The sequence below is a fragment of the Lissotriton vulgaris genome, chromosome 3_1 (genome assembly GCF_964263255.1).
Source record: "Lissotriton vulgaris chromosome 3_1, aLisVul1.2, whole genome shotgun sequence".
In the NCBI taxonomy this organism is placed as follows: Eukaryota; Metazoa; Chordata; class Amphibia; order Caudata; family Salamandridae; genus Lissotriton; species Lissotriton vulgaris.
This window is the reverse complement of record NC_141689.1, coordinates 2,102,874,917-2,102,887,018: the sequence shown is the minus strand read 5'-3', so window position 1 is coordinate 2,102,887,018 and position 12,102 is coordinate 2,102,874,917. Positions and strand designations below refer to the sequence as shown.

Sequence of the window (12,102 nt, the reverse complement as noted above, 5' to 3'; positions counted from 1 at the left end):
CAGTCCTGCCACTGCAAAGCCTGTGTGAGCTGTTTACAGTGCCATGTCGGCTTGGCATTTAAAACCCATTGCCAGACCTTAGACTCCCCGTTTAATAAATATTAGTCACCGCTAAGGTAGGGCCTGGGTAGCCAATAGGGGAGGGTGCTGTGTAATTAAAAGGTAGGTCATGTACTTTTAAGTTTTAGATGTTCTGGTAGTGAAAAACAAATTTGTTTATCACTACTGTGAGGCCTCCAGCTCCCATAGGTTAACTTTGGGAATTCCTTGTTACATCTAATAAGTGTACTTCCCGATTGGAGGTAGTTAGAGCTGTCATGTTAAGTACCTATGGAATTGTAATAATAAAATCCTCTTTATTGGTAAAGTCGAATTTATCGTTAAAACTTGAAAAATTGCACTTTTAGAAAAATTGCATTTTTCAGCTCTTATCCCTACTTTCATCCACACTCTAATACATGTCTGAAGTGGCTGACAGATGGGCTTTGCGAATTCCCTCTAGACAGCCAAAAATAAAGGGAGCTTAGGTAAGACTTGATGGGCCAGCCACACCCTGATGGGGGGGAAGAGCTGGGCACAGCTTCACATTTACACCTGATTAGGATGTGTCTTGTCTGCATACAAAGGACTGCTTAGCCCCCCTGTACTGAGTCTGAAGTCAGGGCAGGAACCTCAAAGCCCCTCTTTGAAATCTCCCCCACTTCAAAGAAACCACTGGGTATAAAAAGTAGATTTCTGAGGCTACCACTTCAGTACACTTCTGGACCTGTGGATATTCTGTAAGGATGAAGGACTGCTGTGCTGCTGAAGAACTTCCTCTCTGCTGGACTGCTGCTCTGGAAAAACTGCTTTCTTGCTGTGCTAACCTTCCTATTGCTGCTGGCCTCCTTGCTTGGGTGAGAAGGTTTGGACCCGCATTGCTTGAACCCAGAGGGACTCCAAGGGCTTGCTGGCTTCCCTCCTGTTCTGAAGTGTCAGGGACATCAAAAACTTCCAGCCAACCCTGCTACAGCATCTGGACTCTGACATCTGTGCGTCTTGCCCCACCAAGTGGTGCCAATCCAGTCCTGGATCCTTAGAAATGAGTATAAAGTGCTGCTACAACAGAAATCCATGCATTGATGCTGTTAAAACACTCGGAACTGGTGCAACTCCATCGACAATGACGCATCACCTCTGCTGTGAGGATCGAATGCATTGAGTTGCTGACTCCGCTGTGCATCACCTCCATCTAAGGTGCATCTCTGACAACGCTTCTCCTCCTCTGCTCCTCACATCTCTCTCGATGTTGATGCAAACAAGGTACTTTGCAGCGGGACAAGGCTGGTTCCTGTATCTGACCCACGCTCCATCAGGGTCGGCCTTAACTTTTGAATTTGTCCCGGTCTAGCACACTCAGATAGCCCGGGTGGCCCTTTATGCATTTAAGCACTATATTTCAATTTATTTTTAAAAATTCATAGCTCTGGTTCTACTAATCAGATTTTGCCATTGTGGTTTTGGTTTGTTCATTAAATTTAGCTCTATTGTTCTAACCTGGTGTGGTATCTTTTTGTGTGACATTTTCACTGTTTCACTGCTTGAGTGTTGCGCAAATATTTTATTTGCGCATTGCAGTGTAAGTTAAGCCTGACTTCTCTGTGCCAAGCTAGCAGGGGGTGAGCACTGGCACATTTAGGGCGTGTACGTGACTTACCATGACTAGGGGTGTGGTTCCTACTTAGGCAGGGTGCTTACCTCTGCCAATCAGAAACCCAATTTCTAACACATATACCTACTTTTTAATGTTTTTTTCTGGTTTGTGATCAATGTTGTTTTTTTCGGCAGGTTAACACTTTCTCAAAGTTGCACTGTTTTGTTTTAGTAAGGACTTGTAAAGAGATAAAAGTTGAATAGTGTTTTGTTAATTATTTGTTATTTTTAGTATAAATATAAGCTGTACTTACTATGGAAGGCAGTTATCGAGATGTATGCATTTCTTTTTCAGGGTCTGGTCAGAGAATCTGGATGAGTTTCCTCATCTTGCAGCTTTTGTCATTTTTGCAGTATTAAGTTGATAAAAGTTGTGTGCTTTTTATATCGTTGATTTAATTTTTAGTGCAATTTTGTTGGTTACTTTTGTTTATAGTTTGATTTTATTGGTTAGTTTCGTTTCGCTTTATTTTTGTTTTTATCAGTTATGTCCTTCGATGGTAAATGCTAAATTATGTTTTATCTATAATGTTTACTGTGCAGTTTGATACTTTTTAATATAATTTTATGAGACCTAGGCCGGAGGATTGTTGATTGACAGGTCACAGGTGGGAGGTTGTGTAGCTGGCAGGCAAACACTTGGTGAGTAAACTCTTGATCAATCCCACAGATAGGTGCAGTAACATTTCAATGGTCATGGAGATTGCCCCAATAAAGCGCACATGGCCGGAGGGGATATGCACTCTCCTAAAAACACCACAAAGTCAGATGCCATATTAGTTAGGAACACATAGCCCATTAGGACCTAGAACACGTAGTGGTCACGTGCTCCCCATGCCGGACATCAGGACAGATTATACACTGGCCGCACTGTGTCCACGCATGGTTGGGAACCACCTGTGGTAACCATTAGACAATTAATTTATGAGTCCAAAGGCAGCAACCAACATTCCTCACCATCTATGGTACGCCGGAAACTTTTACAACTAGTGGGATTTTATATAAAAGAAGAACGTTAACAGATTGTAAATTGAGACAGTCCTCAGAACCTGTGCCTGGAACTGGTCTCCCAGCCATAATGTTTAGTTAAATGAACTGTCTTCTTAATAGATCCAGCCTGCATGGGCTCTTCTGAGTCGCTTTTTGGGTTGGCATGTTCAGGAGAAACAATCAAGAATGGATGCTTAGGAATGCGCTCCTTTCAGTTTTTTCTATTCTTTTGTTGAATCTCGACCTGTTATGTAGCTCTGTCAAGGCATCACAAGTTGTAGGACGATTTACAACCAAATTCAAGGCATCCATCAGCTTGTCCCTTAAACCAATATAGAAGTCAGTTACCACTGTTTCATATGTCGAATGAGCTTCCATTCCCTGTTACTGAAATTGACTGATATCATTGATCCAGTCTATTGCTTCAAAGTAAATAATCCCAAATTGGCTTTATGTTGTATTTGCATTTTATCACATACTTTTTCAAATTGGCCCATAAAAGTACTGAAATTAAGGATGCATCGGAAAGTCCCTTTTATAATGTATGAAACAATTAATACAATCTTTAAGGAATCTTCTATGAACGCTTGCGGTCTCCCTTAAATGTGCAGCAGTATTGTACCACAAATTATTAAAATTAATGAGTAACATCCATATAACTTTCCGGAAATGCCATACCTCCTATTGACATTAAAGGTTGCAGTGCAGGTGATACAACTGCTGAGGTAATAGTGCTTTGATGTTAGATACATCGCTCGTTAGGAAGTAGAGCTTATGCCTGGTGATTCTTTTGGAGCACCTAATGCGATCAGTTTGTAATCAAAGACAACCGCCCCTGTCTGGCTACATCGAAATCTTTTTGGATTTTTAGGTCGAGCCTAGCGTTGCAGCACATGCGCTGCTCGCTTTGCAAAGTATGCTGTATTAGGGTATGTTTTAGAAGTGGAGTGGAAGCCTCGACCATCTTTTTTATTGTCTGGCTTCATCGTCCATGGTAAATGCTGTCTTCCGATTGATAATGAGGCTTCTTAGTCCCTCCTTGTTACCGCCCTGTCTCCTTTTGTGACCGCCCATCAGGACTGGATCTTTTACTTGCGGCGTTACACTGTCTCCTTCATTAGTCGGGAAGGACTATATTTTTTCACAATGGCGACAACTTGTTCTCAAATGTTAGTAGTTAAAACACAGTGATAGATGTTCAAACACTGTAAACATATGGGCATCTGAGGAAACAAATATTGAAATAAAATATCGGATTTAATTAACATTGCGGGTCAGTGCGAGTGAAATGTCATGCTTGTTAATTAACATCGCGGGTCAGTGCGAGTGAAATGTTTTCCTTGTTTAAACACTCTTACGGGGACGATATTAATACACAGTCCAAGACTACCAGGAAGAAGGATGACGTCAGGCTCCCATGGTGCCTTGCGATAAGAAAAAGTCGCAGTTTGGTGTAGCAAGTGCAACGACTACATGAGCCCTGCACTGGAAAAAGGGGACTGTCACTGTGCCCGAGCAGTGCCTATAACCTCGCTTCTCCGAGAGTTATGCATATGCGGGCCAATCATAGCACTGTGAACAATTGCAAACTGCACAATGCATGCAGCCATAGCAGTGACACCGGCGTCCCTCTGAGCAGCACATGCAGCCTAGTCTAGCGCCAAGTTATGAGTTTATGGGCCACGCACAGCACTGTTCCAGACTGCTACTAAACAGTGCAAAGTACTAGCACTTATAGAGACTGCCACTGAGCACTGCATGAAGCCTCCCCTTCAGTTATGCATTTGTGGCTCAAGCTGCTCCCTTATACAGACTGCCACTGTGCAGTGCACGCAGCCTAGCCTAGAGTTAAGCATACATACCTCATACATACCACTTATGCATGTATGCCTGACACTTTGCTATACTGAATGCACTGCTCAGCAGCAGTCTGTGTAATAACTATGGCTGCATGCACTGCCGCACAAAGCACCTATGCAGACTGCCATTAAGCAGTGTATGCAGCCTAGCATTATTCATATGCGAGTCACTCATAGCACATATACAGACTGAACACTGCATGAAGCCGCCCCTTCAGTTATGCATTTGTGGGTCCTGCTGATCACTTATACAGACTACCACTGTGCAGTGCACACAGCCTCGCCCAGCATGCATTGTTAAGCAAAGCCCGTAAACATGATTGCCACAGAGCAGTGCATGTAGCCTAACCTAAAGTTATGCATACCCGAGTCACTCCCAGCACCTATACAGACTGCCATTGACCACTGCATGCAACCAATCATTCAATTATGCATTTGAGGGCCATGTATTTCACCTTGTGCAGCTTAGCCTAGAGTTTAGCATACATGCGTCACACATACCACTTATGCAGACTGTCACTGAGCCTGTGCCCCATGTATGTCTGACACCTGGCTAGGCTGAAGGCACTGCTCAGCAGCACTCTGTTTAATTACTATGGCTGCATGCACTGCCACACAAAGCACTAATGTAGGCTGCCATTAAGCAGTGCATGCAGACTAGCATTATTCATATGCGAGTTACTCATAGCACATGTACACTTTGCTGCTGTGCACTGCATAGCCTAGAGTTAGGCATTTGTGGATAATGCTTAGCACTTAAACAGACTGCACCTGTGCAGTGTTGCCTCGACTAATGCATATGCAAATAAATCACAGCACTTGCACAAATTGTCACTGTACTACTGCATACAACTCAGCATAGAGTCATACTTGCATGCACCTTTACACTGCGACAGAACACCACACTAGGGGGCATATTTACAAGCCCCCTGCGCCACCGGTTCGTCACTTTAAATATAGGAAAAACTGACGTACCGGCAACGAAAGAGGCTTGTAAATAGGTCCCTAGGACTCTTTCAGGGGAAAATGCTGTTAGGCGGCTGTCCCTAAATCATTCATTTAAACCTACTGGGGAGCAACTTAAAGAGATAACTAAAGCCTGTTACAGGGCGTCTTCGCCAATAACGCTAAACTTACATCAAACAGGCAGGCGCAAACTCAACCGGTCTGGCTTTAGTGCATGAAAGCATACAAACAGTATTGGTACATGCCTGCGTTGGCGTTTGACTCGCAACCTGCTGGACACGAGAGATTTGGCGTCTGTGACGGGCAGCTCTTTGACTGAGGGTGGACAAGAATTGAGTTCTTGCTCTGCATTTCTTTTGGACGGGATTATTTTTCAAGAGAGGTTGTGACCTGGTTTCACACGAGCGGCACCCAGCCCCGTATGGGCCCTGTGGCCATTGTAGGCCAGGTGGCAGCAGGATTGGTCCCTGCTAGTCGCTGTATTTGTCAGAATTGTTGTTCCACTCAGTGATACTGATCCCCCAGTCCTGATGAGGCCAATAGAAATTACTGGCTGAAACGCAACCGCACCTGGGTTGACATTTGCAAAGGAGTCCTACCATTTGAAAGTATAGGAACTAAAGAAAGCGCCTAGTTAAATATTTTGTTAGAGGTGTTATCTCTTAGGCGCAATAGGAACTTCCTTATAGTGCATCACATTGAATTAAAAGTGTACACTTTGATTGTTTTGCTCTCAGTAGGGGAACTATCAATTGATTTTTTTTTTTTTTCCGTTTTTGATTCTTCTGTTTTTGATATCTGTATGTTCATGTTGTATATTATGTATATATGTGGTGTATTATTTATATGAGTGTGATTTATAGTTTTTTGTAATGAATTGTACATGGTGTATATATGAAATTGATATATGTATTAGTTGCTTTTGATTATAGTGTGTATTGTCCCGTCACCTGACACATTTACAAGTTATATAAGTGGAGATTAATTTGTCATAAATAAGAATTTGTGAAAGCAGGGTAATTAGTTGTACTCTCTAAAATAAATGTTTGTGATCGATCCCTTTATACTGTTTCTTCTTTGATTCTACATCGCTGATGTCCTTTGCCCAGGTATAAGAAGGGTTACTGGGGCATGACCCGTTTGTTTTTATAACTGTTTGCATTGGCATATTAAACCAGACCTGTTGGCTTTGCCAATGTTATTTTATGAGTGTATAGGGAGTGCAAAACACAATGGCAAAACATTCACCCCCAGTCACAGATCCATTGTTATTTTGCTCACCAAGCCACCCCAGTTCAGACATGGCCATATGCAAATCAGTCTTGACCCTGTGCCTCATGGGAACAGTCCAGCCCGAACTACCAAGCCATGTCTTTCCTGGACCGGAATCAAGCATCCTAGGACCGGTTTCTGGCTATCAGCCGTCTTCAGCCAGGATAGCTTGACTCCAATGGCTTAGTGAGCACGGGACCCACGTCTGGGCATACTCTTCCCACATAGGGTGAACAGCAAAACACACAAGATGATGGACGGAATGTTGCACAATGGAAAAACATTCACCCCCAGTCACAGATCTGTATAGGGAGTGCCCCAGTGAGCAAAACAGGAATTCATCCTAAAATATTACAAAGTCTTATTCCTGCTGCAAAGAAAACATGCATTTGTAATGCAATAGGTCTCGCATGTGTGAGAGTTTGAGTTATTGGCACTGTAAATGACGTTGTCTTTTATGTGTTTTGAAAACCTGAAACCGATGCTTAAACAAGCATTTTTTTGACTTGTATTTGTAGCCTACAAGAATCAAGTCCAGCAGTAACTGCGCCTCGTATACTGCCAACCTTGCTTTTCATAAGCAAGGACTATAAGTACAAAGTGCGTGTTTATGCACCGCTTGCAGGTTTTCAAAACACACACATTAAAGGCGTTGTCATTTACAATACCAATAGCTCAAACTCTCGCAAATGCGAGACCTATTGCATTGCAAATGCTTGTTTCAATAGCCTGTGTCATTACCTGCATATGGTTAACATCAGGAAAAAATATGCTCTTGCAAACTGTCAGGTTTGAGTCTAGGACGTGGGAGGTTTCTGACATTAATGTGCTAATCCTCCACACATAAGGACTTTATAAATCAGGTGTCTCGTAAAGCGCGACTACTCACCCCTCAGGGTCTCAATGCGCTGGTGGGGGGATCTGCGGTTCAGTCTAAGAGCCAGGTCTTCCTGAATTGAGGCAGCGACAGTGATTGCCTGAGATGAAGAAGCAGGGAGGGAGTACCAGGTCTTCGCAGGGAGATAAGGGCTAAGAATAACTTCTGTAACAGAATCCTTCATTTGGGAAAATGAGGGTAAGAGGAACAAGGGAGATTGCTGCAGATATCCTCATGATTTGTGGAGGTTCTTCAACTCTAATTCTCTGCGGCCCCATTAGGGAGGATTCAGGGCAAGTGAGATGTTTTACGCAAGAAGTCTGAACAGGCCATGTATCCCTGCAGGATGGCTGAAGCACTCGTAAACAAAGGAAGTTTCATAAGAATGCTTAATAAACAAAGATTGCTTCCCCAATACTTTGCTTCTAGATGCCTCACAGAAGCACTTTGTAACCCTGGGGTACCAAGAGACTCCACCAAGGAAACCATAGAGATCGCGGGTTTGATAGAACAGTCCATGGAGATACATCACTCACAGCACAGTATGAAGGGCTGTTATTCCGAAGCACAACAATTCAGCAAGGAGGGCAGACAGGCACGGAAGAACCACAGGAACTATGTAGTCAAGAAGAATGGAGAGGATCAGGGAATGGGACGAAAAAATCAAACGTGGATGAGAACTTTAAAGTGAGCGAGGACTAACAGTAGTTTTGATGCACACATCTGGCAGCACGCGACAAGTGGTTATAATTTAACATAAATCGCATTGAATTGCAGAAATTACACAAAGACATTTCGACAACTAAAAAAAATTCTCAGGGAAATTGATTTGCACTTGTTGCAGACTTGTCACAAAAGCCAATGGCTTTCTAACACTGATTACACAAATATTATCATGTAAATTATGAATGCGATCACAAAGACTGACATCGAGGATAACAACACATGACCTGGAGTAAAAAACTCGTAATTTGATTATAACAGATAATAAATACTATTGAAAAATGAGACAAGAGCTTCAAACCCCACCATACCTGCATTCCACGGAACCCAATTTTTTTCTGAAAAATATTGCACTCCATACCCTTATGTGTTTCATTCTACAGAGCTTTACAAAACACATCAATAAGAACATATACTTTTCAGAGGCATCATAGTATGTATGACTAAATATTTGAGATTCTTGGATGTTTTTCTTTCGTTTAATTCTTTTTATTGTTAATCAAAACAACATCACAACTTGCAAATGGTACAAATCAAATGGCGCGACAGTCAGTGACACATTGCATTCAGTTCCATCTTATCATGTGAAGAAAACCTTGCAGTGAATGTTCGTATATCAGGGTAGTAAGTCTCCCGGGGACGGCTGCGCTGGTACCGTGGGTAGTTCACATATATTTCCCCTGTATTAGTTCCATTTCCCCCATATTTGCGTCCATTTCCTAGGGCAGCCTTGTGATATATATATATATACACTGTTTTTTCTCGATACATGCACCAATCCATGTCTCTCTCCCACTCCCTTAGTGTCGGAGCTGTGCGTACCCCCTATTTCCGTGCAACATTCCTCTTGGCGACCATCAGTCCAAATGTCACCCAAGTCTTCTCCTTGCTACCCACGTCTGTTGTCTCTCATATGTAGGAGACAGTGCTTGGTTTCCACTATTATTGTGCTTGGGTGTTTTTAAAAGGTCATAGATTGGAAATGATCTGGAGTAGGTGGCAAGTTCTTCTTCATGCTGGCACCATATCTGTGGTCTGGCTTCTCCTGCAGCCTCACCTGAAAGTGATTGGGGATAACAATACACGCAGAATAAACCTGAAGGCGCTACCACTTCCTAAACGATATTTGAAATGTTGAGCCTATTTCAGCTCTGTTGTAGAGGGGGCAGTACTGACCGTGTTCAATTGTATTCAGTCATATTCTCATCTCTTTTAAAGAGGGCCTGGCTCTGCCCCTCTTCCTCGGGCCCCCACCATCAATGGTGGAGTGACTACTGACGCCCACCCGCAAATGGCGATGGGCTTTTGGCCATTCTCACATTTGCCATGCACAGCGCTGTAAATAGCCAATTCAAGCTACGATTGAGGAAAGGCCAAATGCACTGCTGATTGATTGGTCACATTGGGGGGTTAGGAACTGTGCCTGGACTCAGCCAGATCCTGTGCTCAACCCCACAGGGAGACATTACACCAGTCTGCTAGACATTCTGCAAAGTATTGTTCAGTATGCTTGATAGACGGGAGGAAGCCTGTAGAAGGTAGAGAAAAACTTTTTAGGCAATTTACCCCCAAAATGGCTAATATTTAAATTTTGTTGTTCACAATGGCTTTAGGGGACAGCCTGTAGCATATATCTTCAATGACAAGTATGTGTAGTTATATTGTTTAACGATTTTGGTGTCTTTAGTGAAAGCCATACCTTTGTATTTGGAAAAAAGCAAAAGAAAGCCAATACAAGGTTCTCTATTTTGGACCAGTAAGTATGGTTCTGAGAAGATCCTTTAACTGTTTATTAAAATGAACTGCAAGTAACGAAAACAAATGTTTCCAGTAAAGGTGCACACCCTGAATCTCGACCCCAGAATATCGATAGGACAAAATATAGAGAACAAACTATAAAAAAATAAACATATAAGTAAGTCTAGATTTAATATACCTAACTCCACATGTACCTACATGTTTCTTCAAGGTATGTAGATGTGAAGTTAGGACTAATAATTCTATACTTCCCCATTAGCACTTATGTTTCAGTATTTTGTGCCTCGAAATGTCCTCAATAGTCTTCTATCATGATATTCTGGGGGTCGGTATTCAGTGGTACAATCGCCAGTGGAGCAGTTGTCTGAATGTAAAATGTCACGCTTCCTCACTGCACCTTTTCTCTTTACGGCTGAAACACTGTGCTCATGATTGGCTTTCATGTGCTGCTGACGGATGAAGCACCAAAATTGCATTCGCTAGGCTTTCATCAGCTGTCACTTTTGTCATTTTCCCTCCCTCTGTAATGTAACACAGATTACAAATAATGGTTCCTGAGGGTGACTTTTATGTATCGGAAGCTCCCTCTCCCTCTATCTTCAATTGGGCATTTTGTTAGTGTATGGAACTACATTAAGGTTGGTGCTGCTGACCTCTAAAGAAGTGTTGTCCCATTCATAAAAAATACTATAGAAGTAAAAGAAACTTACACCAATAGAATTAGGGTTTGCCACATTGAAGCACAACGAAGAAGCTGAAAAGTGATTAAGACAACAAAGGTTGTAAGCTGCAGTATGGACATTGCCTTTTAAAATCGTAGAATAGGTAAATGTTCACCTACCAAATTCTCTTGGAATTGTGGACGATCAACGTATCCAAGAAATAAGTTGGGTGGGGTCTCCCCCCCCCTCTCTATTACAGCATCCCTTGTGTGATCCCTGTTTAAAAGGGGAAAGCGGAGAGTGGTATTTACTTCTTACAATTTAAGACGCGGTAGAGACTGCCTGGATCACCACTATATATTCCTCAAAAAAAGAGAACTTTAAACAATGGATCTCAAATGCTAACTTGATTCCAGTGGAATAAGCCATCTTCTTTGCACCGTACTTTCCAATTGGTAAAGCATGCTGTGGCCATTGAAATGTATCTTATGGCACCAGCTCATAGAATATGTGAAGCTTGTTAGAATGTCTAATGCCCTCTTTTTGCCCGCATTGTGGAGTTAATCACACTCTTCTTGCTTTCTTTCATTAGGATATTGACTCGACAGATCACAGCAGGTGGTGCGAGTACATCATGTATCGTGGACTTTTAAGGTTTGTCATTGAACAGTAGTAAGACTGGATGATCTTATTGATCACACAATTTATCTGTAAGCAGATGGTAGTGTGATGGACATTTTGTATTATAGCTCACAACGCTGGTTATATCATTGGTGTAATACATTGCTCAAGTGATACAAACAACGCTGCAATACTTGACATGTAGTTTCAATTTGAATTGCACATACATTTAACATTATTCATTAAAAAAAAGTTTCTAAGGGCCTGGCTATATATGTAGATCAGGCTAAGAGCATCTCAAGGTTTTTCATGATAACCTAATCCCACAAGTAATTTGTCCCTTGCTAACCTTGGGGACTTTTTCACTCTGAATGAGGAAGGAACACCCTGATAGTTTTTTTTCAGATGTACTCTCTATCAATGTCGCATTCCATAGCCCGGAAAGGACAAGTACCCAAGATGCTGAGTCTGAGGCACAAAGACCCTTTGGCAGAAACCTAAAGCTTCTGAAGAGCCTATAGAGCCTGATGCACTGACCCGTACTATGGTGACTGATCGAACACCATATGCTGACTTGGTGCTTTCAATTAGACTCTTGGCATCAGTGGGAGAGAATCAACCAACCTAAAAAACTCTTACCTACAAGCACAAAATGTAGCAGTGTCATAGGAAGGAGAATAAA

The 12,102-nt window shown here is 42.3% G+C and overlaps 1 protein-coding gene across 1 annotated transcript in view; it reads left to right on the top strand.

Annotated features, from left to right (window-relative positions):
* The window catches only part of CWH43 (cell wall biogenesis 43 C-terminal homolog), a 433,217-nt gene that overhangs the window by 407,222 nt on the left and 13,893 nt on the right, over nt 1-12,102 (top strand). Inside the window, exon 14 of the mRNA XM_086962659.1 lies at nt 11,392-11,453. Within this exon, the coding sequence (XP_086818785.1) occupies nt 11,392-11,453 (62 nt within the window). The remainder of the gene's footprint in view (nt 1-11,391; nt 11,454-12,102) is intronic.